The sequence below is a fragment of the Nerophis lumbriciformis genome, linkage group LG22 (genome assembly GCF_033978685.3).
Source record: "Nerophis lumbriciformis linkage group LG22, RoL_Nlum_v2.1, whole genome shotgun sequence".
NCBI lineage: Eukaryota > Metazoa > Chordata > Actinopteri > Syngnathiformes > Syngnathidae > Nerophis > Nerophis lumbriciformis.
The window spans coordinates 6543732-6571314 of NC_084569.2; the positions used below are offsets into that span (position 1 = coordinate 6543732).

The following is a 27583-nucleotide window of genomic DNA, read 5'->3' on the forward strand; positions in this document are numbered from 1 at the left end:
TGAATTGTCCATCCTTGTTCTATTTTCTGTCACTATTTCAGTAACACACACATTATACAAATATACATTATAAAATCAATAAGAAAACGGGAGCTCTAATTTGGGAGTCTGAATTAGGATCAGAAGTTCCTATATAAACATTGCGCACTCATGTCGCCATTTTGTATTGATTACTGCAGCTGTGCACTGGATTCATTCACAAATACAAACTACAACTCACAAACACTTTAGAGTTAGGCTCCACCATCAGAATGTGTACTTAAACTTATAAAGATCACATGGATATTATTCAGTGAGTTGATTCACCAAAACTAACCTGTTATACAGGAGGAAAAAGCACACAGGACGTTTCAATTGTTCACAGACTGGTCGCGCTCATCAGAATGACAAGACACTTCCGGTCTGCAGGTGATAGCATTCAATTGGGAAGAAACGCCCTACTGCCCCCTACTGACCAATGTGAATACTGATAAATGTGTAATGACAGCTCCAAAAACGAATTCAAACCACAAAATAAAATAAATAAATCAACACAAAAATGTGACACATTATGGGTGGGTCACATATGCATGTACAGTAGATGGCAGTATTGTCCTGTTTAAAAGTGTCACAACTTGCTGTTTACGGCAGACGAACTGCTTTATGGTAGACGCTGTTGTTGTGTGTTGTCAACACGTCACTCAGGTCCGCCTGAATTTCGGGAGTTTTTCGGGAGGAAATTTGTCCCGGGAGGTTTTCGGGAGAGGCGCTGAATTTCGGGAGTCTCCCGGAAAATCCGGGAGGGTTGGCAAGTATGATGTATACTGTGTACTTTTTTTTTCCTTCTCCTTAAAAACCAAAACAAAAAAATGTTGACATTGAGATTAGTTTGTTCTTTCAAAATTTTCTAAACTACAATTGTAAGGTCACCTACAAATATAAAGCTCTTCATTCCACAAAAAAAAAAAACAAAAAAAAAAACTGTGCCCGTAAAATATTATTTCACTAAAACTGCCCTCATATATATTTGTTGGAACATTTTTCATCACAGAAATGAACATCTTCAATATATTAAAAAAATATATATAATCGATTACTCCCTCAGCCGCAGTACAATTTACGACACAAAAAGTAAACAACGGGCCGCTTTACGGCAGCAGACATGGCGTCTCACTTCAGCGGCGTACTGCAGTTGACCGATCTCGACGATTTCATCACTCCGTCTCAGGTTTTTAATGCATACTTTGGACATGTTTTCACTTTTGTTTTGTGAAACTAATCCCTATGAGATGAAAGCCGGTTAATAAAAACAACGAACGCTCATATCAGCGTATATATCGTCGACGTTACTGATCGATCGATAACGTGATGTAAACCGTGGTTGTTTCTCGTTGACTCTCATGTGAGACAAAAGTCGTTATCGGTTACTGACATAAAGCTGTAAAATATGTTTTAAAGTCAACCTTGAACAGTCTGCTTGCTGCTGTTAACTGCGCCACAAGATGTGGAAGCTTGCTGAGTCATGCGGAGTGAGAAGCAGGACAGTTTCTTGTATGGATCATTCATTTCAATGCAGTTTAGTACATGTTATCGTCTTAAAATAGTTTGTGCGTTTCTGTACTAATTTGCTGTGTTATCAATTTAAATGTATTTATTTTTTCTACCGCGTTGTGAAGTGAATTATATTTATATAGCGCTTTTCTCTCGTGACTCAAACCACCTTTACATAGTGAAAGCCAATATCCAGAGGTGGGTAGAGTAGCCAGAAATTGTACTCAAGTAAGAGTACTGTTACTTTAGAGATTTATTACTCGAGTAAAAGTAAGGAGTAGTCACCCAAATATTTACTTGAGTAAAAGTAAAAAGTATGTTGTGAAAAAACTACTCAAGTACTGAGTAACTGATGAGTAACATATACACACACACACATATATATATACACATATATATATATACATACATTGATATATACAGTAAATAATTTATATTTATTTATTTTGCCCTTTTTGTTTACATGTTAAAGGTGTTTTAATGAATATACATGCATGTTTAACACATATAGATTCCTTTCTTTCATGAAAACAAGAATATAAGTTGGTGTATTACCTGATTCTGATGACTTGCATTGATTGGAATCAGACAGTGGTGATGATAACGTCCACGTTTTCAAATGGAGGAGAAAAAAAGTTCCTCCTTTCTGTCTAATACCACATGAAAGTGGTTGGTTTTTGGCTTCTTATTCGTCCAGCTTCCATATTTGTTTTTATACACTTTACAAGAAGTACATTGGCGGGAAACTCCGTAGCTTGCTAGCTTGTTTGCGCTGGCTTTCGGAGACTCTTATTTTGAAAGCGCAGGCGCGATGGAGCGGCACTTTTATTGTGAAGACAGGAACTGTGCAGTCAGTCTTTAGGCTTTTGACGGGATGTACGGTTGAAATAAAAAAGGGTATTTTTTCCTTCACACTTTTGATTGATTGATTGGAACTTTTATTAGTAGATTGCACAGTACAGTACATATTCCGTACAATTGACCACTAAATGGTAACACCCGAATACGTTTTTCAACTTGTTTAAGGCAGGTCATGTGACCACCTGGCTCTGTTTGATTGGTCCAACGTCACCCGTGACTGCATCTGATTGGTGGAACGAAGTGAAACGTCACCAGTAAGGCAGGCACTTTGAAGGTCTGTCTGACAGACCAAAACAAACAAAGCGTGCATTAACAGATCGATAAAAATTAGTAGCGAGTAGCGAGCTGAATGTAGATAAAAGTAGCGGAGTAAAAGTAGCGTTTCTTCTCTATAAATATACTCAAGTAAAAGTAAAAGTATGTTGCATTAAAACTACTCTTAGAAGTACAATTTATCCCAAAAGTTACTCAAGTAGATGTAACGGAGTAAATGTAGCGCGTTACTACCCACCTCTGCCAATATCTAAGTTACATTTAAAGCAGTGTGGGTGACAGTGGGTAAAGTGTCTTGCTCAAGGACACGACGCGAGAATCGAACCTGGAACCCTCAAGTTGCTGGCACGGCCACTCCACCGACCGAGCTATACCGCCCCCATTGTGTTGATCTCTTTCTTTTCTTTCTTTCTTTCGTTTATTTCGAACATGAACACACTTACTGGATAATACATCACACATATTCATATCATTTCACTTTAGATCATGTCCGAAAAGGAGTAGGATGAAGCAAAGCTTATTGAATCCCTTTCCCACTTCAGAGCGTTTACAAATACAGTCGTGGTCAAAAGTTTACATACATTTGTAAAGAACACAATGTCTTGAGTTTCCAATAATTTCTACAACTCTTATTTTTTTGTGATAGAGTGATTGGAGCACATACTTGTTGGTCACAAAAAAACATTCATGAAGTTTGCTTCTTTTATGAATTTATTATGGGTCTACTGAAAATGCTGGGTCAAAAGTATACATACAGCAATGTTAATATTTGCTTACATGTCCCTTGGCAAGTTTACCTGCAATAAGGCGCTTTTGGTAGCCATCTACAAGCTTCTGGTTGAATTTTGGACCACTCCTCTTGACAAAATTGGCGCAGTTCAGCTAAATGTGTTGGTTTTCTGACATGGACTTGTTTCTTCAGCATTGTCCATACGTTTAAGTCAGGACTTTGGGAAGGCCATTCTAAGACCTTCATTCTAGCCTGATTTAGCCATTCCTTTACCACATTTGACTTGTGTTTGGGGTCATTGTCCTGTTGGAACACCCAACTGCGCCCAAGACCCAACCTCCGGGTGTCACACCGCGGTGAGGGAAGTCTTGTCTTGGTTTTTTCTGTCTTGTGATCTACATGTTTTATTTTGAAAAGCAACTCCTCTTGTTTCAGATCACGGGTCCTTCCTCTTGTGTCACCAGTCTGACGTCATTCCTGACCCTTGATTGTTTCCACCTGTTTCCCATTACCCTCATGTTCTTTATAAGCCCAAGCCTCCCCATGTTCTGTGCCAGATTGTCTCGAGCTTTCGTGCCTGTCTTGCGTTCCATGTCCCTGTTCATGTCCATGCCTTGCCTTGTCTCACGTCTACGTCCTTGCTCCCAGAATATCCCACGCTGTAATTTTGAATTGACTTTTTTCCTCCCTCAGAGCGACTTTTGTTATCCTACCTTTTTCTACCGCAGTGGTGAGTTATTTTTCCTTAAAGATTTTTTCCTCAAAGTTTGTTGAGTGATTTTTTGTTTACATTGATTAGAGTAGTTAAGTTTTATAGTCTTTATTTTCTTCCTCCTGTTTGGAGCGTTTTTTTGTTAAAGTTTTTGATAACAGATACGGTGCTAATTATATCGTCCTTATTTTTGTATTCCTCCTTTTTTTGGAGTGATTTTCGGTTTTTCCCTTTTGGAACATTTTGTCGATAGTATTTTTGTATTTCATAGTAATTGAATTTACTCGGCTCTGGAGGCTTAAAGAGTATTTCAAAATAAAAGCTTTATTTGGAATCACCTCTCTGCATCTGAGTCCCTTCCTCCGTCCAAGCCTGACACCGGGCTGATGATTTTAGCTTGTCCTGAAGAATTTGGAGATTTTTCATTGTCCCATTTACTCTCTGTAAAGCAGCAGTTCCATTGGCAGCAAAACAGACCCAGGGCATTATACTACCACCACCATGCTTGACAGTAGGAATGGTGTTTCTGGGATTAAAGGCCTCACCTTTTCTCCTCCAAACATATTGCTGGGTATTCAGTATGTTGTAAAAAAAAACTGAAACTTTTACTGGGATTTTATTATAGAAACAAGTCTTGCTTTTCTTTTACTGTGAAACAGAAATTGGTGGAAACAACCTTTTTACCTGTTATTGACTATGGAGATGTGTTGTACATGAATGCTACTGCTGGTTGTCTGCACAAGCTGGATAGTGTGTACCACGGGGCACTGAGATTCATCACCAACTTACTCACCATTGTGTGTTATACTCAATGGTTAACTGGACATCTTTATGTGCTCGACGCCTCAATCATTGGTATGTTTTCATCTACAAAACCATTCTGGGTATCACTCCATCTTATCTGTCTTGTCTTTTAACAAAGAAACAAGGAAGTCACAATCTTCGTTCAATGAATGTTCTGCAATTTGTCGTCCCCAAAGTAAGAACTGAACTGGGCAAGAAAGCATTTAGGTTTTCAGCACCGAAGGCTTGGAATAACCTACAATCGAACATTAAACTTCAAACCCTAGTTACGTTAAATGAGTTTAAAGCTTCTGTGAAAGGATCACAGTCTACCTTGTCTGTATGCACATGTGTCATGTGAGCAAGTTTTAATGTTGTAAATGTGATGTTTTATGTATTTGTTTACTGTTTTTAATGTAACCTTGCTGCTGCCCTCTTGGCCAGGTCTCCCTTGGAAAAGAGATCTTTGATCTCAATGGGATTTTACCTGGTTAAATAAAGGCTAATAATTGTGGCCAAACAGCTCAATTTTTGTCTCATCTGACCACAGAACTTTCCTCCAGAAGGTCTTATCTTTGTCCATGTGATGTCAGATGACACAAAAATGGAGCTGTTTGGCCACAATACCCAGCAATATGTTTGGAGGAGGAAAGGTGAGGCCTTTAATCCTAGGAACACTACTCCTTCTGTCAAGCATGGTGGTGGTAGTATTATGCTCTGAGCCTGTTTTGCTGCCAATAGAACTGGTGTTTTACAGAGAGTAAATGGGACAATGAAAAAGGAGGATTACCTCCAAATTCTTCAGGACAAGCTAAAATCATCAGCCCGGAGGTTGGGTCTTGGGCGCAGTTGGGTGTTCCAACAGGAAAATGACCCCAAAACACACTTCAAAAGTGGTAAAGGAATGGCTAGAATGAAGGTTTTAGAATGGCCTTCCCAAAGTCCTGACTCAAACGTGTGGACAATGCTGAAGAAACAAGTTCATGTCAGAAAAGCAACACATTTAGCTGAACTGCACCATTTTTGTCAAGAGGAGTGGTCAAAAATTCAAGCAGAAGCTTGTGGATGGCTACCAAAAGCGCCTTATTGCAGGTAAACTTGCCAAGGGACATGTAAGCAAATATTAACATTGCTGTATGTATACTTTTGACCCTCACATTTTCAGTAGACCCATAATAAATTCATAAAAGAACCAAACTTCACGAACGTTTTTTGTGAGCAACAAGTATGTGCTCCAATCACTCTATCACAAAAAAAATAGAAATGATTGTAAACTCAAGACAGCCATGACATTATGTTCTTTACAAGTGTTTGTACACTTTTGACCACGACTGTACATACGTTCATTTACTGACTTCTTTTTCTTCTTTTTTTTTAGCACAATGACATCCGTGAATAATTAATACAACAGTTTTGGTAATAGATAATGAAGTCCGTCATTATTAACATACTGAGATGAAGAATATCCCATTTTCTTTTTTTTTTTTTCCCCAACTTTTTTTATTGGCATTTTCAAACAGACAGAAAAAAAGTGCAAGTCAAAACAGTACAATTTTAAAGTTAGTAAATGATTCACACCCTTTCCCTTAAAACCCAAACCACCCACCCACCCTCCCACCCCACTCAGGTCCCACTAACGAGGGACAAATGGCGCAATTATGTAACAAGACGACAAAGACAGACACATTCTCACACACACACACACACACATACGCGAACAGAGACAGACAGATATATATAAAAAAATATATATATATAATAATAAAATAAAATAAAAATTAATAATAATAATAATAATATATAATAAAATAAAAAATAGAATAAAATAATAGAATATCCCATTTTCAATAAGGTTGAAAGTGTTTCTCATAATTATTTTTCTTTGTACTTTGTAAGCACTATTCATTTGAACAACCTCTTAAACTGGATCATATCAGTACATTGTTTAACTTCTTTACTTAATCCATTCCATAATTTAATTCCACATACTGGTTTTTAGTGTTGTACGAGCATACAAATGTTTTGTATTACATTTTCCTCTAAGGTTATAGTTTACCTTTCTAGTTGAGAATAATTGTGGTTATAGTTTGCTTTGTACATCATTTTAGCTGTCTGCAATTTTACCAAATCATCAAACTTCAATATTTTTGACTCAATAACACTCTCATAACAAGATGCTCTGTTCCTATATTTTTGGTACCTTTTGCAGGAATGTGTCAAACCTGTCAAAGTGGAAAAGAAACAAGGCAAATCTGTGGCCAAAATCCAGATAGAAGATGATGGCAGCTATGTACAAATCAACCAAGTGAGTTTACCTTAGTAGTAGTTCATAATCATGCTTTTTGAGCGGTGTTATGACATACATGTGTGCTCCAAGGAGGGTCAAAAGCAGAAGCTGGAGAAGGCAAAGATCACCCTGAATGACTGCTTGGCCTGTAGCGGCTGCATCACCTCAGCCGAGAGCGTCCTCATCACGCAGCAGAGCCACGAGGAGCTCTTCAAAGTGCTGCGCAACAACAAAGTAGGTTTTGCATGTTTGTATCAAATCCGTGCGTTAGAGATGCGCAAATAGGCAATCATTTCATCCGCAACCGCATCACAAAAGTCGTCAACCATCCGCATCCAACCGAACTAACATTTAATGAAAACCGCACCCGCCCGTTGTTATATATCTAATATAGACGATGCAAGGCATTAGTGAGGTTATAAAGCTTTTGCCTGTTAAAGAAAGGAGACTGATCCAATGCAGCAGAGACATTCAATGCGTGCCACGCTGTCACGGCCCAGACGCACACCAGTGCGCAATCATCTGGGAGCCGCGCTGAGCGCACCTCCAAGAGCGCTCGCGCCACTCAAACTGCTGCGTTCTATCTTGTTTTAACATCCTGTGGCACTCTTCTGGGATCACGGCGGACGAAACTGCTCATGCTCAGGGTGTTTGTGGAGGTTCGGGGTTTTGCACAAATGTGATGCACCATAGTTAGATGTCCCGGTTTTGTGACTGTCGTAGACATAAACAGCGTCGCAGCTCTTGCAAATCACGTAGCCAGCATTACTATCATCCTGATTTACAACTTCATAAAAACGAGTCCGCGCTGAACTTTTCTGGCCTTTTTTCCCCTGGTTTTTAGTATTCCCTTTTTTAGTTTGTCGCGTACCACGTTTGCTGCCGGCGTTGCCATCTCTTTTTTTTTTTCTTCTTCTGTTGTGGCATATGCTGCAGGTGCCTGCTCGTTTTTCGTATGTGGGTAACAACATTTAACTACCGTATTTTCCGCACCATAAGGCGCCCTGGGTTATAAGCCGCGCCTTCAATGAACGGCATATTTCAAAACTTTGTCCACCTATAAGCCGCCCCGTGTTGTAAGCCGCATCTAACTGCGCTAAAGGAATGTCAAAAAAACAGTCAGATAGGTCAGTCAAACTTTAATAATATATTAAAAACCAGCGTGATGTGGGCGCGCATGGAGTCGTATATCAACATGGACGGAGCTGCGTGAAAAAAGCCACCCGGCCTCTTCGCGTAAACTTACCTTAACCACTCGCTCATCTTTTCTTCATCCATCCATCCCTTCGAGTTAGCTTTTTTGATGACGCCGGCTGGAAAGGTCTCTTTTGGCAAGGTCTTCCTTTTGAATATCACCATGGGTGGAAGTTTCTGGCCATTAGCATGGCAAGCTAGAACCACAGTGAAGGATGACTTCTCATTCCCTGTGGTGCGAATATTCATGCTCCCGTTGTATCCACAGTGCGGTTCACATGAATATCAAAAGTCAGTGGAACCTCGTCCATGTTGATAATGTTCTCTGGCCGGATCTTTTTTTCAGCTATCTTGTTTTTACAATATGCACGGAAAGTAGCCAGCTTTTCTTGAAAGTCTTTAGGCAGTTGCTGTGAAATAGTAGTCCGTGTGCGGATGGAGAGATTGCGTCTTTTCATGAACCGGAAACCTGTCGCTTAGTAGGAGCCATTTTGTGGTCTTTACAGATGTAAACACACAAAGGAAATGAAACGTAATATCCGCGCGCTTCTTCTTCTTCTACGCGGGCGGGTGGTTGCTTACAGTAGAAGAAGAAGCGCTTCCTGTTCTATGGGGGCGGGTGCTTACCTTGGCGGTTGCTTGCGTAGAAGAAGAAGCACTTCCTCTTCTACGGGGAAAAAAGATGGCGGCTGTTTACCGTAGTTGCGAGACCGAAACTTTATGAAAATGAATCTTAATATTCATCCATATATAAAGCGCACCGGGTTATAAGCCGCACTGTCAGCTTTTGAGTAAATTTGTGGTTTTTAGGTGCGGCTAATAGTGCGGAAAATACGGTATGTATATATATTTCCGAATTGGTTTAACTGCCACCCGCCTGAATCTATTTAAAATCTAATTTTTTTAAATTTCAACCGCCCGACCCGACCCGCGGATAAAATCTAATTTTTTTTTTATTTCAACCGCCCGACCCGCGGATAATCCGCGGACTCCGCGGTTGTGTCCGCAAACCGCGCATCTCTACCGTGCGTAGTTACTGTACTTTACACACATGCTCCTCTCACAGGTGAGCGAGCTGGAGAAGAAGGTGGTGGTGGTGGTGTCGGTTTCGCCTCAGTCCAGAGCCTCCCTCGCCGCATTCTACGGCCTGAGCAGCAGCGACGCAGGGAGGAGACTCACCTCTTTCTTCAAAGGCCTTGGTGAGTGTTCGGTTCAACACTTGGGATTTTGCAGCAGATTTCTTCTAAAAAAAAAAACACAGCGCTTGTGTCATATACTAGTTTTTTTGACTAGCTTATTTCACATCAGTGATTCTATCTCAAAGATGATTCATTTTGATACACTATATTGCCCAAAGTTTTTGGCCACCTGCTTTGACTCACATATGAACTTGAAGTGCCATAGGGTTCAATATGATGTGGGTCCACCTTTTGCAGCTATTACAGCTTCAACTCTTCTGGGTAGGCTGTCCACAAGGTTGCAGAGTGTGTTTATAGCAATATTCCACATACCTGCCAACTACTCCGGTTTTCCCGTAATTAGTACGGTTTTCATCAACCTATTCCGGGTTACGGTTGCAGTGATAAAAATACGTTTTTTCATTCATTAAAAATTTTTTTTTTTTTTAAAGTTTTATTCACGAAATCGCGTAACAACAATGACAATCGACACTGCTTCCCGTAACTTCCTATCGAGCCATTCCGAATGCCATGCGCGAGGCTATTTATAGCACCGCTGCCAAGCACGAGGCACCAGTTGCCATTGTTTCAAAACGAGCGAACGATCATGGAATCAGCCGGAGAAAAATCGCACACGAGTCTTAAACCAAAAAGAAAACTGCAGTCATTCCGTGAAGAAAATTCAAAAGCCTATCCGGGAATAATTATCCGTTCCAAAAAGGGTGAAAACTACGCGAATTGCACCTTGTGCAGACAAGATTTTTCGATCGGACACGGAGGAATTAGCGATGTAAAAGACCACGTTGGGACAAAAAAACACAAGTCTAATGCCGTTGCTAGCGATACAATTTGGATTTTAGCCACAAAAAGGTAATGACACCAATGTTATCTATTGGTATTGTTTAGTACTGTTATACTGTTAAAAGTGTTTATACTATTTATGCTTTCAAGTCCAAGTTGAAGAAATCTTGTTAAATGTTGACAGCATAACTACCAAAATACAGAAGTATGTCCTTAATATTTTTGCAGTGCTATTTCTGTTGAAACGTTAAAATGATTACATTAGAGATGTGATGTGCCACTTTTCAAGTGTCTGATGGCTTAAATTAATTTTCATTAATTTTTCATATTTTGAATTCTTTTGAAAGGCTTACAAAAAAACTACATTTGAATTGTAATTCCATGCTATTGACAGGACTATTAATTTTAATGAAGTTAGCTTACCATGTTTACAGTATGATAATTGTGATAGAAATGTGAATTTTAGGCACAGAATATTTTTTACAATTGAACAAGGCAGTAGATTATACAAGCTTGGACAGAAAGTTAATAATGACACCAATTTTCTTTTTAATGGAATTGTTTAGTACTGTTTTACCATTTGTTTACTGTAAAAAGTGTTTATACTGTTTATACTTTCAATTAACAAATTGAAGTCTTGTGAAAGGTTGACAGGATAACTGGCATTAACTGTCAAAATAATTTCAAACTATTGAAGTTAGCTTACAGAATAAACATGTCAATCAACCCATATGATTTTTGCTGTAATATTTTTGTTTTGAAAAGTCACTGTGACTGATAGAAAAGTGATGGTTTTAGCAACATTTTAACCTGTCTGAATGCTAATAATCATTTTGCGTCGGGGGGCGAAGCTGAACCCCCCACCAGAACTTTGTCCTGGACCTACCGGCCCTGGACCCTGGCTACTAGGTTTTTCTGATTTCAAAAGTTGGCAGGTATGATTCCACCATTCTTCCAAAAGCGCATTGGTGAGGTCACACACTGATGTTGGCAGAGAAGGCCTGGCTCTTAGTCTCCGTTCTAATTCATCCCAAAGGTGTTCCATTCGGGTTCAGGTCAGGACTCTGTGCAGGCCAGTCAAGGTCATCCACATCAGACTCTGTCATCCATGTCTTTATGGACCTTTCTTTGTGCACTGGTGCACAGTCATGTTGGAAGAGGAAGGGGCCCGCTCCAAACTGTTCCCACAAGGTTGGGAGCATGGAATTGTCCAAAATGTTTTGGTATCCTGGAGCATTCAAAGTTCTTTTCACTGGAACTAAGGGGCGAAGCCCAACTCCTGAAAAACAACCCCACACCATAATTCCTCCTCCACCAAATTTCACACTCGGCACAATGCAGTCCGAAATGTAGCGTTCTCCTGGCAACCTCCAAACCCAGACTGGTCCATCAGATTGCCAGATGGAAAAGCGTGTTTCATCACTCCAGAGAAGGCATCTCCACTGCTCTAGAGCAGTGGTTCTCAACCTTTTTTCAGTGATGTACCCCCTGTGAACATTTTTTTTAATTCAAGTACCCCCTAATCAGACCAAAGCATTTTTGGTTGAAAAAAAAGAGATAAAGAAGTAAAATACAGCACTGTGTCATCAGTTTCTGATTGATTAAATTGTATAACAGTGCAAAGTATTGCTCATTTGTAGTGGTCTTTCTTGAACTATTTGAAGAAAAAAAAAGATAGGTTTTTATTAAAATTTATAAAGGATTTTTGAATTGTTGCTATTTATAGAATATTTAAAAAAAATCTCACGTACCCCTTGGCATACCTTCAAGTACCCCCAGGGGTACGCGTACCCCCATTTGAGAACCACTGCTCTAGAGTACAGTGGCGACGTGCTTTACACCACTGCATCCCACGCTTTGCATTGGACTTGGTGATGCATGGCTTAGATGCAGCTGCTCGGCCATGGAAACCCATTCCATGAAGCTCTCTGCGTACTGTACGTGGGCTAATTGGAAGGTCACATGAAGTTTGGAGCTCTGTAGCAACTGACTGTGCAGAAAGTCTTTGCACTATGCCAGGGGTCGGCAACCTTTACCAGTCAAAGAGCCATTTTGACCAGTTTAATAAATTATAGAAGACAATGGGAGCCGCAATTTTTTTTTGAAATTTTAAATGAAATAACACTGCATACAAAGTTTTTTTTTGCTTTGTGCTATGTATAAACCAGGGGTCTCAGACACGCTGCCCACACCTTTATGTGGAATTTGAAAGCTGGTGCGGCACGCGGGTTGTAATCGAATGGCGTTTGTCAGCGTCATGCGTGCCGTGATGGTACAGCATATAGCACCCACTACAACCAGCGTGCATGATCAGCCATACGTTGTATGGTGTTTCCGCTTGTTCACGTAGGTGACAGCAAAGGTTAACAACCACACAGGTCACACTGATGGTGGCGGTGTAAAAAACAACAACTTTAACACTCTTACTAATAATACGCCACACTATGAACCCACACCAAACAAGAATGACAAACAAATTTCGGGAGAACATCTGCACCGTAACACAACATAAACACAACAGGACAAATACCCAGAATCCCATGCAGCCCTAACTCTTCCGGGATACGTTATACACCCCCCCCCCCCCGCTACCAAACCCCGCCCACCTCAACCGACGCACAGAGAGGGGGGGGGGGGGGGGGTTGATGTGTGAGGGAGCAGGGGTGGGGGCGGGGTTTGGTGGTAGCAGGGGTGTATAATGTAGCCCGGAAGAGTCAGGGCTGCATGGGATTCTGGGTATTTGTACTGTTGTGTTTATGTTGTGTTAAGGTGCAGATGTTCTCCAGAAATGTGTTTGTCATTCTTGTTTGGTTTTGGTTCAAAGTGTGGCGCATTATTAGTAAGAGTGTTAAAGTTGTTTTATATTGTCACCGTCAGTGTAACCTGTGTGGCTGTTGACCAAGTATGCCTTGCTGACACGTACGTGGGCAAGCAGAAGAAGTATATTGTATAACAAGTGATGGGCTGGCACGCTGTTAATACAGATTGTAGAGGGCGCCAAATGTTGTACCATCATGGCACGCCCTTATTATAGCCGTAAGGGTGAAAATCGGTGAGTATTAATCACGGGAGTTTTCTGCGAGAGGCACTGAAATACGGAAGTCTCACGGGAAAATTGGGGGGTTCAGCAAGTAAGCTGCTGAGCCGCATCAGAGTGATCAAAGAGCGGCTCCAGAGCCGCGGGTTTCCGACCCCTGCACTATGCTGACCTCTCTGTCAGATTACGTGGCCTACCACTTCATGGCTGAGTTGCGGTTGTTCCCAAACTCTTCACTTTTCTTATAATAAAGCAGACAGTTGACTTTGGAATATTTAGAAGTGAGGAAATTTCACAACTGGATTTGTTGCACAGGTGGCCACCTATGACAGTTCCACGCTGGAAATCACTGAAAGCGGCCCATTCTTTCACAAATGTTTGTAGAAACAGTCTCCATGCCTAAGTGCTTGATTTTATACACCGGGCCAAGTGATTAAGACACCTGATTCTCATCATTTGGATGGGTGGCCAAATACTTTTGGCAATACAGTGTTATCTACCTGAAGTCACCAGGTGGTGTATTTCAATGGAGGGCTGGACTCTTGCTCCGCAGGTGTCCACTACGTGTTTGACACCAGCTTCAGTCGGACCTTCAGCCTGCTGGAGAGCCAGCGAGAGTTTGTGGAGCGCTTTCAAAAGAACAAAGCCCTGCCCATGATGACGTCAGCATGTCCAGGTAAGGCCACTAAAATAATATTATCGTGACACAAACCTCTCTGGTCAACATTGGAATGGTCCAGGCTTGGTGTGTTCTGCTAAGGTTGGATCTGCTACGCGGAGAAGACACATGGCGACTTTGTCCTTCCTTACATCAGCACCACTCGCTCCCCTCAGCAGATGATGGGTTCGCTGGTCAAAGGCTACTTTGCAGAACGACAAGTATGAATACAGCTCTACTTCTATACCAGGGGTGGGCAATTCATTTTTACCTGAGCACTGATGGAGGGCCACACCGACAATATTTCAATTAAATTTTGCTCAAATTATTTTTGATATACCGTAAGATAAATAATAATAATAATAATTTCATTTAACCTAACTTAACTTTATACAAAAGCAGAATGCTTTTGATGGTTTTATTTTTAACACTGTCTTACACTACACTTCCTAAAGTATAATACAATGCAAAAATATCAATTACTGTCACTTTATCCTGCATCTTCTTTAAAAGTCCAACATTTTTCCCCGTCAGATTTGGACAACCATCTGTTGTCACACCTGCCAGCTTGTCCCATTTCAGTCCTAACATGTCCAAACACGCATTTACCTATGTCAGGGGTCGGCAACCTTTACCAGTCAAAGAGCCATTTTGACCAGTTTCACAAATTACAGAAAACAATGGGAGCCACAAAAAGTTTTTGAAATTTAAAATGAAATAACACTGCTTACATAGTTTTGTTTTTTTGCTTTGTGCTATGTATAAACCAGGGGTCTCAGACACGCTACTCACACCTTAATATGGATTTTGAACGCTGGTGCGGCACGCGGGTTTACCGTATTTTCCGCACTATTAGCCGCACCTAAAAACCACAAATTTACTCAAAAGCTGACAGTGCGGCTTTTAACCCGGTGCGCTTTATATATGGATTAATATTACGATTCATTTTCATAAAGTTTCGATCTCGCAACTTCGGTAAACAGCCGCCATCTTTTTTCCCGGTAGAACAGGAAGCGCTTCTTCTTCTACGCAAGCAACCGCCAAGGTAAGCACCCGCCCCCATAGAACAGGAAGCGCTTCTTCTTCTACTGTAAGCAACCACCCGCCCGCGTAGAAGAAGAAAAAGCGCGCGGATATCACCGTACGTTTCATTTCCTTTGTGTGTTTACATCTGTAAAGACCACAAAATGGCTCCTACTAAGCGACCGGGATCCGGTTCATGAAAAGACGCAATCTCTCCATCCGCACACGGATTTTTATTTCACAGCAACTGGAGCACGTACGGTGAATATTCGCACCACAGGGAATGAGAAGTCATCCTTCACTGTGGTTCTAGCTTGCCATGCTAATGGCCAGAAACTTCCACCCATGGTGATATTCAAAAGGAAGACCTTGCCAAAAGAGACCTTTCCAGTCTTTCCAGCCGGCGTCATCATAAAAGCTAACTCGAAGGGATGGATGAAGAAAAGATGAGCGAGTGGTTAAGGTAAGTTTAAGTTTACGCGAAGAGGCCGGGTGGCTTTTTTCACGCAGCTCTGTCCATGTTGATATACGTATGTTTGTGATTGCACATTTGCGTACATTTTGGGAGTGAACAGAGTTGTTAGAACGCTGGTTTTTAATATATTATTAAAGTTTGACTGACCTATCTGACTGTTTTTTTGACATTCCTTTAGCGCAGTTAGATGCGGCTTACAACACCGGGCGGCTTATAGGTGGACAAAGTTTTGAAATATGCCGATCATTGAAGGCGCGGCTTTTAACCCAGGGCGCCTTATGGTGCGGAAAATACGGTAATATGAATGGCGCTAGTCAGCGTCATGCGTACCGTGATGGTACAGTACAGCATATAGCACCCACTACAAACCAGCGTGCCTGATCAGCCACATGTTGTATGGAGCTTCCGCTTGCTTACGTAGGTTACAGCAATGCATACTTGGTCAACAACCACACAGGTTACACTGACGGTGGCGGTATAAAAAAAACAACTTTAACACCCTTACTAATAATGCGCCACACTGTGAACCCACACCAAACCAGAATGACAAACACATTTCGGAAGAACATCTGCACCGTAACACAACATAAACACAACAGGACAAATACCCAGAATCCCATGCAGCCCTAACTCTTCCGGGATACATTATACACCCCCGCTACCAAACCCTGCCCACCTCAACCGACGCACAGAGGGGCGGGGGTTGATATGTGAGGGAGCAGGGTTGGGTGGGGGCGGGGTTTGGTGGTAGCAGGGGTGTATAATGTAGCCCGGAAGAGTCAGGGCTGCATGGGATTCTGAGTATTTGTTCTGTTGTGTTAAGGTGCAGATGTTCTCCCGAAATGTGTCTGTCATTCTTGTTTGGTTTTGGTTCAAAGTGTGGCGCATTATTAGTAAGAGTGTTAAAGTTGTTTTATATGGCCACCGTCAGTGTAACCTGTGTGGCTGTGGACCAAGTATGCCTTGCTGTCACGTACGAGTGCAAGCAGAAGATGCATGCTGCATGACAGGCGATTGGACTGGCACTCTGTTAATACAGACTGTAAATGGCGTCAAATGCTGTACCATCGTGGAGCGCCCTTATTATAACTGTAAGGGAGAAAATCGATGAATATCTGCGAGAGGCACTGGAATCCGGAACTCTCCCGGGAAAATTGGGGGTTTCGGCAAGTAAGCTGCTGAGCCGCATCAGAGTGATCAAAGAGCCGCATGCGGCTCCGGAGCCGCGGGTTGCCGACCCCTGACCTATGTGAACAAGTCATTACCTGTGGTTGTCTCTTTAAATGACTGCATGGCTGCCAGCTCCTCCGTGATTTGAAAGTCTGCAGTTATCCCACGTAAGAAGATGAGCAGCTGGGCGGTGTCACGTACATCGCAGCTCTCATCCAAAGCCAGCGAAAAACAGTCAAAGTCGGCCGTTCTGTTCTTCAGCTGAAGCTCCAAGTTTCCAGCGATGGTCTCAACCCGCCTCGTTACAGTGCGCCCGGAGAGTGACACGTTTTCAGCGATGGTCCAAACACGCATTTACTTATGTGAACAAGTCATTACCTGTGGTTGTCTCTTTAATTGACTGCATGGCTGCCAGCTCCTCCGTGATTTGAAAGTCTGCAGTTATCCCACGTAAGAAGATGAGCAGCTGGGCGGTGTTACGTACATCACAGCTCTCATCCAAAGCCAGCGAAAAACAGTCAAAGTCGGCCGTTCTGTTCTTCAGCTGAAGCTCCAAGTTTCCAGCGATGGTCTCAACACGCCTCGTTACAGTGCGTCGGGAGAGTGACACGTTCTCAAATGCGTCCCTCTTCTCCGGGCATATCAGCGCAACAGAGTCCAATAAGCACTCCTTAATAAACTCTCCGTCAGAAAACGCCTTACTTTTTCTGTCAATTTTGTGAGAAATGACGAAACTTGTCCTGAAAGCTGCATCTCTGGGGGTGTGAAATATGGCAAAAAGTCCTTGTTGGGTTAGCAGTTTTACCATCAACATCAGCCTCCCTTGAGCCCGCTTCATCAGACAGATTCCGGTATGTTTCCTCGTGCTTCGTGATGTAGTGGCGATTCAAATTGTATTCTTTAAACACAGCAACCTGTGTACCACAAAGTAAGCACACGGCTTTACCTTTAATTTCTGTAAAGAAATACTTGGCAGTCCATGTCTTGTTGGAAACACGCCATTCCTCATCAACTTTTCTCTTTTTAGCGTCTCGGGGATAACCGGGCATCACTTGTTGCTGTGCACCTTCACTCACAGGTTACGCCCATAAATAACACTTTTCAAAATAAAAGCAGCACAGTTGTATTGCATGCACGACAGATGTTTTTTTAAATGTATTTTGTAATTTGTGATTGCCGCTGTTCACAATCGCGCAGGAGCATACGTCCACACGGAAGTAATACAAATAACGCTTTTCAAAACAAAAGCAGCACCGTTGTATTGCACACTCGACATAGATACTTTTTAAAATTTATTTTGTAATTTATGATGGGCCGGACAGGGACGCCCAGGTCTGTTTTACACTCTACTTCCCTCGGAGCTTGTCATTGTGCCACTCCTGCTGTGTTACTTGTCAGGGTCTGAGTCCGCAGCAGATCTATCACGTGGCGGTGATGCCCTGCTTCGATAAGAAACTGGAGGCGTCCAGGTCAGACTTCTACTTGAGCGACGCTGAGAGCAGAGAAGTGGACTGCGTCATCACGTCCGGTACTGATCTAATCTCAGCCCAGTTTGTATTACGTGAATGTGACACTTCATTCCTCCATCGTAGGTGAAGTCCAGAGAATGCTCGAGGAGGAAAATGTGTCTCTTGGTGATGTCCAGGCTGCGCCTTTAGATACATTGTAAGTTCCGGTGGTGCGTTTTGAACAAGATGGCGCAGCATGTCAGCTTTACCTCCCGTCCAGGTTCAGTAGCGTGAGAGATGAGGAGTTCCTGAGCCACGCCGGGAGCGGCTCAGGTGGTTACCTTCATCACGTCTTCACCTACGCGGCCAAGCAAATATTTGGCGAGGAGGTCAAGGAACTCACCTATAAGAGTCTCAGGTGGGCCTTTTTCTTTTTTTTTTAAATAAATACAGTCGTGGTCCAACGTTTACATACACTTGTGAAGGACTGTCAGGTTCAAACACCGATAAAATTTATTAAACAGACAAGAAGCAAGGAATTAAACCGAGACAGGATTCATTTTACCATATTTTTCGGAGTATAAGTCGCACCGGCCGTAAATGCATAATAAAGAAGGAAAAAAACATATAAGTCGCACTGGAGTATAAGTCGCATTTTTTGGGGAAATGTATTTGATAAAAGCCAACACCAAGAATAGACATTTGAAAGGCAATTTAAAATAAATAAAGAATAGTGAACAAGTAAAAAAATGAGCTAACCTCAACGAACCTATAATACCTTAAAATAAGTATATTATCACTAATAATAAGTGCACTTTTCTTGTTAGCAAAAACAAATATGAGACCTTTTTGCTCAATATGTTGAAAAATATTCTTAAATGCTAGTGCCATTATCTTGACATAATGATATGCGCTCGGCATTACATTTCTTGAAACCAGCAAACTTACACTAAAAACTATTTTATTTTTCTTGATGGAAAGGCAAAATGGCAAAGCTCAGGCAAATCATATTGTCTAAAAATGCATTTTCCCTTTGATAACATGACATCATCGCGCCAAGTGCGTGCTCTTTCAGTCAATTAGTGAGCAAGGAATATATATGTGTGTGTGTGTATACATATATACCGTATTTTTCGGAGTATAAGTCGCACCGGCCGGAAATGCATAACAAAGAAGGAAAAAAACATATATAAGTCGCACTGGAGTATAAGTCGCATTTTTGGGGAAATGTATTTGATAAAAGCAAACAGCAAGAATAGACATTTGAAAGGCAATTTAAAATAAAGAATAGTGAACAACAAGTAAAAAAATTAGCTAACCTCAACGAACCTATAATACCTTAAAATAAGTATATTCACACTAATAATAAGTGCACTTTTCTTGTTAGCAAAAACAAATATGAGACCTTTTTGCTCAATATGTTGAAAAATATTCTTAAATGAAGTAAATGCTAGTGCCGTTATCTTGACATAATGATATGCGCTCGGCATTACATTTCTTGAAACCAGCAAACTTACACTAAAAACTATTTTATTTTTCTTGATGGAAAGGCAAAATGGCAACGCTCAGGCAAATCATATTGTCTAAAAATGCATTTTTCCATGGATAACATGACATCATCGCGCCAAGTGCGTGCTCTTTCAGTCAATTAGTGAGCAAGGAATATATATGTGTGTGTGTGTATACATATATACCGTATTTTTCGGAGTATAAGTCGCTCCGGAGTATAAGTCGCACCGGCCGAAAATGCATAATAAAGAAGGAAAAAAACATATATAAGTCGCACTGGAGTATAAGTCGCATTTTTTGGGGGAAATGTATTTGATAAAAGCCAACAGCAAGAATAGACATTTGAAAGGCAATTTAAAATAAATAAAGAATAGTGAACAACAGGCTGAATAAGTGTACGTTATATGAGGCATAAATAAGCAACTGGTATGTTAACGTAACATATTATGGTAAGAGTCATTCAAATAACTATAACATATAGAACATGCTATACGTTTACCAAACAATCTGTCACTCCTAATCGCTAAATTCCATGAAATCTTATACGTCTAGTCCAGGGGTCGGCAACCTTTACCAGTCAAAGAGCCATTTTGACCAGTTTCGCAAATTATAGAAAATAATGGGAGCTGCAAATTGTTTTTGAAATTTGAAATGAATTAACACTGCACACAAAGTTTTTGTTTTGTTTTGTGCTATGTATAAACTAGGGGTCTCAGACACGCTGCCTATACCGGTGGCGGTATAAAAAAAAAACTATAACACTCTTACTAATAATGCGCCACACTGTGAACCCACACCAAACAAGAATGACAAACACATTTCGGGAGAACATCTGCACAGTAACACAACATAAACACAACAGGACAAATACCCAGAATCCCATGCAGCCCTGACTCTTCCGGGATACATTATACACCCCCGCTACCAAACCCCGCCCACCTCAACCGACGCACAGAGGGGGGGGGTCGTAAACCGTCAGTGTAACCTGTGTGGCTGTTGACCAAGTATGCCTTGCTGTCACGTACGTGTGCAAGCAGAAGATGTATATTGTATAACAAGTGTTGGGCTGGCACGCTGTTAATACAGATTGTGGAGAGCGCCAAATGTTGTACCATCATGGCACGCCCTTATTATAGCCGTAAGGGTGAAAATCGGTGAATATTAATCCCGGGAGTTTTCTGCGAGAGGCACTGAAATCCGGAAGTCTCACGGGAAAATTGGGGGGTTCAGCAAGTAAGCTGCTGAGCCGCATCAGAGTGATCAAAGAGACGCATGCGGATCCGGAGCCGCGGGTTGCCGACCCCTGAGCTAGTCTCTTACGTGAATGAGATAAATAATATTATTTGATATTTTACGGTAATGTGTTAATCATTTCACACATAAGTCGCTCCTGAGTATAAGTCGCGGGAACAAACTATGAAAAAAACTGTGACTTATAGTCCGAAAAATACGGTATTTGGGTGACATTTTTTTTGCAAACCAGTAATTGTAGTCTGCAAATGGTGTTGTTTTTGTTGAGTGTCGGTGTTGTCCAGAGCTTATAGTCCGAAAAATAAGGTAGCTCAATGAGGAGAGCGCGTACACCTGTACTCTTGTACAGTGTTGTCCCACGCTCTGACGAAAGGATTGCACGTTGCCTCTTTTATTTGGACTTTCCCCGATTACATGGCAACAGCTGTTTCGAAGGGGAGAGGGGGTCGTAAACAGCCGTTGCCCTCGGTCACAAAACGGTTCAAAGAAAAGATGCCTGGAGCTTGCGTCAGGTCTTTCTTCCTCTCCGCTTTGTAGATCTCGGGTCAAGACAAGATCTTCCCGTGGATCACAATAGATCAAAGAAACCGACACCTTCATGTCGCTTCCCATCGTACACTGTGGAGTTTTACAAGCCTTTTGCTTGGTAAGATCAAAGACAGCTTTTGTCTGCTCGCCGTGGAACTTATGGGTACAGGAAGTTTTGTGATAACTTACATACAATTATTCTGACCAGGACATAATGTCATGGCTGTCTTGAGTTTCCAATAATTTCTACAAACTTTTCTTTTTTGTGATAGTGATTGGAGCACATACTTGTTGGTCACAAAAAAAACATTCATGAAGTTTGCTTCTTTTATGAATTTATTATGGGTCTACTGAAAATGTGAGCAAATGTGCTGGGTCAAAAGTATACATACAGCAATGTTAATATTTGCTTACATGTCTCTTGGCAAGTTTACCTGCAATAAGGCGCTTTTGGTAGCCATTAGAGATGCGCGGTTTGCGGACACAACCGCGGAGTCCGCGGATTATCCGCGGGTCGGGCGGTTGAAAAAAAAAAAAAAATTAGATTTTATCCGCGGGTCGGGTCGGGCGGTTGAAATTAAAAAAAAATTAGATTTTAAATAGATTCAGGCGGGTGGCAGTTAAACCAATTCGGAAATATATATACATAGTTAAATGTTGTTACCCACATACGAAAAACGAGCAGGCACCTGCAGCATATGCCACAACAGAAGAAGAAAAAAAAAAAGAGATGGCAAAGCCGGCAGCAAACGTGGTACGCGACAAACTAAAAAAGGGAATACTAAAGACCAGGGGAAAAAAAGGCCAGAAAAGTTCAGCGTGGACTCGTTTTTATGAGGTTGTAAATCAGGATGATAGTAATGCTGGCTACGTGATTTGCAAGAGCTGCGACGCTGTTTATGTCTACGACAGTCACAAAACCGGGACATCTAACATGGTGCATCACATTTGTGCAAAACCCCGAACCTCCACAAACACCCTGAGCATGAGCAGTTTCGTCCGCCGTGATCCCAGAAGAGTGCCACAGGATGTTAAAACAAGATAGAACGCAGCTGCCTGCAGCAGTTTGAGTGGCGCGAGCGCGCTTGGAGGTGCGCTCAGCGCGGCTCCCAGATGATTGCGCACTGGTGTGCGTCTGGGCTGTGACAGCGTGGCACGCATTGAATGTCTCTGCTGCATTGGATCAGTCTCCTTTCTTTAACAGGCAAAAGCTTTATAACCTCACTAATGCCTTGCATCGTCTATATTAGATATATAACAACGGGCGGGTGGTGGATGGCGGGCGGGTGCGGTTTTGATTAAATGTTAGTTCGGGTGGATGGCGGATGGTTGACGACTTTTGTGATGCGGTTGCGGATGAAATAATTGCCTATCCGCGCATCTCTAGTAGCCATCCACAAGCTTCTGCTTGAATTTTTGACCACTCCTCTTGACAAAATTGGTGCAGTTCAGCTAAATGTGTTGCTTTTCTGACATGGACTTGTTTCTTCAGCATTGTCCACACCTTTAAGTCAGGACTTTGGGAAGGCCATTCTAAAACCTTCATTCTAGCCATTCCTTTACCACTTTTGACGTGTGTTTGGGGTCATTGTCCTGTTGGAACACCCAACTGCGCCCAAGACCCAACCTCCGGGCTGATGATTTTAGCTTGTCCTGAAGAATTCGGAGGTAATCCTCCTTTTTCATTGTCCCATTTACTCTCTGTAAAGCACCAGTTCCATTGGCAGCAAAACAGGCCCGGAGCATAATACTACCACCACCATGCTTGACGGTAGGGGATGGTGTTCTTGGGATTAAAGGCTTCACCTTTTCTCCTCCAAACATATTGCTGGGTATTGTGGCCAAACAGCTCCATTTTTGTTTCATCTGACCACTGAACTTTCCTCCAGAAGGTCTTATCTTTGTCCATGTGATGTCAGATGAAACAAAAATGGAGCCGTTTGGCCACAATACCCAGCAATATGTTTGGAGGAGAAAAGGTGAGGCCTTTAATCCCAGGAACACCATTCCTACCGTCAAGCATGGTGGTGGTAGTATTATGCTCTGGGCCTGTTTTGCTGCCAATGGAACTGGTGCTTTACAGAGAGTAAATGGGACAATGAAAAAGGAGGATGACCTCCAATTTCTTCAGGACAAGCTAAAATCATCAGCCCGGAGGTTGGGTCTTGGGCGCAGTTGGGCGTTCCAACAGGACAATGACCCCAAACGCACGTCAAAAGTGGTAAAGGAATGGCTAAATCAGGTTAGAATGAATGTTTTAAAATGGCCTTCCCAAAGTCCTGACTTAAACGTGTGGACAATGCCGAAGAAACAAGTCCATGTCAGAAAACCAACACATTTAGCTGAACTGCACCAATTTTGTCAAGAGGAGTGGTCAAAAATTCAAGCAGAAGCTTGTGGATGGCTACCAAAAGCGCCTTATTGCAGGTAAACTTGCCAAGGGACATGTAAGCAAATATTAACATTGCTGTATGTATACTTTTGACCCTCACATTTTCAGTAGACCCATAATAAATTCATAAAAGAACCAAAATTCATGAATGTTTTTTGTGACCAACAAGTATGTTCTCCAATCACAAAAAAATAAGAGTTGTAGAAATGATTGTAAACTCAAGACAGCCATGACATGATGTTCTTTACAAGTGTATGTACACTTTTGACCACCACTGTGCCCAGTGTAATAAAGCCGTCCTCAAGCTTATTCTCCCGTGCTCTTTCTTCAGGAATAAGGACTTCCAGGAGGTTACGCTGGAGAAGGACGGTGCAGTTGTTCTGAGTTTTGCTTCCACGTACGGCTTTCGCAACATCCAGAATCTGGTGCAGAAACTCAAGAAGGGAAAGTCGCCGTACCACTTTGTAGAGGTCATGGCCTGTCCCTCAGGTAGGAATGTTGCGAACTACACAAAACATTCACTTATACAGTGGAGGGATTCATTATTGCTGAATTTGTACGTTTACCTTCCGAAAAATGGCAGAGGCAGACAGAATATCAACAATAAAACATTAACAGTTGCACTTTTGTATTTGATCCCCAAGAAAAACGTAACTTACAGGTGTGCGTCATATGCTAAAGCTTTTGAGGCTGTCGCTTGGCAATTCAGTTTCAGTTCCTCTAGAACGGGGATGTCTCAAGTAAAACAAAATATATACATATAGTGGCTGAAGTAAAAAAAAAAAAAAATTACACACACACACACACATATATATATATATATATATATATATATATATATATATATATATATATATATATATATATATATATATATATATATATATATATATATATATATATATATATATATATATATATATATATATATCCATCCATCCATCCATCTATCTTCTTCCGCTTATCCGAGGTCGGGTCGCGGGGGCAGCAGCCTAAGCAGGGAAGCCCAGACTTCCCTCTCCCCAGCCACTTCGTCCAGCTCCTCCCGGGGGATCCCGAGGCGTTCCCAGGCCAGCCGGGAGACATAGTCTTCCCAACGTGTCCTGGGTCTTCCCCGTGGCCTCCTACCGGTCGGACATGCCCTAAACACCTCCTTAGGGAGGCGCTCGGGTGGCATCCTGACCAGATGCCCGAACCACCTCATCTGGCTCCTCTCCATGTGGAGGAGCAGCGGCTTTACTTTGAGCTCCCCCCGGATGGCAGAGCTTCTCACCCTATCTCTAAGGGAGAGCCCCGCCACCCGGCGGAGGAAACTCATTTCGGCCGCTTGTACCCGTGATCTTGTCCTTTCGGTCATAACCCAAAGCTCATGACCATAGGTGAGGATGGGAACGTAGATCGACCGGTAAATTGAGAGCTTTGCCTTCCGGCTCAGCTCCTTCTTCACCACAACGGATCGATACAGCGTCCGCATTACTGAAGACGCCGCACCGATCCGCCTGTCGATCTTACGATCCACTCTTCCCTCACTCGTGAACAAGACTCCAAGGTACTTGAACTCCTCCACTTGGGGCAAGATCTCCTCCCCAACCCGGAGATGGCACTCCACCCTTTTCCGGGCGAGAACCATGGACTCGGACTTGGAGTTGCTGATTCTCATCCCAGTCGCTTCACACTCGGCTGCGAACCGATCCAGTGAGAGCTGAAGATCCTGGCCAGATGAAGCCATCAGGACCAAATCATCTGCAAAAAGCAGAGACCTAATCCTGCAGCCACCAAACCGGATCCCCTCAACGCCTTGACTGCGCCTAGAAATTCTGTCCATAAAAGTTATGAACAGAATCGGTGACAAAGGGCAGCCTTGGCGGAGTCCAACCCTCACCGGAAACGTGTCCGACTTACTGCCGGCAATGCAGACCAAGCTCTGACACTGATCATACAGGGAGCGGACCGCCACAATCAGACAGTCCGAAACCCCATACTCTCTGAGCACTCCCCACAGGACTTCCCGAGGGACACGGTCGAATGCCTTCTCCAAGTCCACAAAGCACATGTAGACTGGTTGGGCAAACTCCCATGCACCCTCAAGGACATATATATATAGGATACATATATATATATATATATATATATATATATATATATATACACACACAAGTTTTTTTTACTTGGCTCAAGTAAAAAAAAAAATATATAATTTTTTTTTAATTTTTTTACTTGAGCCACTATATATATTTTTTTGTTTGTTTTTGTTTTACTTGAGCCACTCCTTGACGCCTCTATGGTAAAAAAAAATAAATAAAAAATATATATATATATATAAATTTTTTACTTGAGCCAAGTAGAAGAAAAAAATATATATACGTACATATATATGTATATACATATATGTATATACATTATTTTTATTTTATTTTTTTACTTGAGCCATTTCTTGACGCCTCTATGGATAATTTTGCAATACCTTCATTGTAATGCTACATTCAACTTAACGGTTACACGGAGCATCATGTAATGTGGACTCACCCTCAACTGTCGACTAATCCCGCAGGGTGCCTGAACGGGGGCGGGCAGGTGAAGCCGTCCCCGGGTCAGAACCCAAAGGAGTTCCTCCGGAAAGTCGAGGAGCTCTACATGGCGGAACAACCTCAAGCGCCGGAGGACGACTCTCACGTGTCCGAGCTGTACCAGTCGTGGCTGCTCAGCGTGGGCGAGGAGCGCGCTAAAGAGCTGCTGCACACGCGCTACCACGCCGTGGAGAAGATGACCAACGGGCTCGCTATGAAGTGGTGATGACTGACAGGCCTTCTAGGGACGGCGTGGCTCAGTCAGCATCCTGAGGGTTCCTGGTTTTCGACCCCCACCATCCTAGTCGGAGATGAGATGCAAATGCCAATTTAAATTATGTACATTATTCCTTTTAAATGTAACATTTGAAGTAGTTAATGTAATAATTGTACAAATATATTTTCACCAAATAAAACCAAAAGTTTTTAATTGACCAATGTGTTTGTCTTACCCGGTAAGGTACTGCAGGGTCCACATAAGACATGTTTACTCTACTCCTCCATCACCAAGTACAAGTAATTGTCCTCCAGGTGGGACATCACCTTTAGCTTCATGTTGTGACCCACACGCGCATGCGTACTCACGCTCTGATACAGCGTAAAGTAAATAGCGCAAAGTTAGGCGAACATATTGCAACTAGTGTACCTAAGGACATTACCACCTGTAAAATACTTAAGTTACTGTTGTAACTTTATGGACTTGCCTCTTTTTGATGTTAAGTTCCTGTTATAAGCTGTTATGCAGTATATGCCTTGAGCTCTTATTTTGAAGGCGCGAAGACATATACTTCGAATCCCACCGCTGCCACCAATGTAACCGAGGGTTTATATATGTCGCCTATACTGTATAAAACTACAAAATAACAAACACGAGGACCACTTTATTTCGTTTGTTTTCAAAAACAAACAAACTCCGCTCCACCACAACGTGTAACTACTTCCGCTCTACCACAACGTGTCACCACTTCCGCTCTTAGCGCCTTCAAAATAAGAGCTCGAGGCATACACCGTATAACAGCTTATAACAGGAACTTATCATAAAGAGGCAAGTCCACAAAAATAGGTTACATACCTCCCCTCCTACAAAAAGAAACGTTTTCGTTTCAACACAACACAATAAGTGCAAAAACAACAGGCGGAGTTAAAACAAGTGTCACCACTTCCGCTCTTAGCGCC

General features: G+C 42.1%; 1 protein-coding gene across 1 annotated transcript; it reads left to right on the top strand.

Moving 5' to 3' along the window:
- The first annotated feature begins 1094 nt into the window (after window positions 1-1094).
- narfl (nuclear prelamin A recognition factor-like) lies at window positions 1095-26841 on the top strand. Its single transcript, XM_061974347.1, has 11 exons — window positions 1095-1207; window positions 7099-7194; window positions 7267-7410; window positions 9437-9569; window positions 13940-14062; window positions 14147-14265; window positions 18111-18240; window positions 18305-18377; window positions 18441-18578; window positions 24172-24329; window positions 26392-26841. The coding sequence occupies exons 1-11, from the start codon at window positions 1142-1144 to the stop codon at window positions 26631-26633; spliced, it is 1422 nt and encodes a 473-aa protein (XP_061830331.1). The 5' UTR covers window positions 1095-1141; the 3' UTR covers window positions 26634-26841.
- Window positions 26842-27583: the final 742 nt, after the last annotated feature.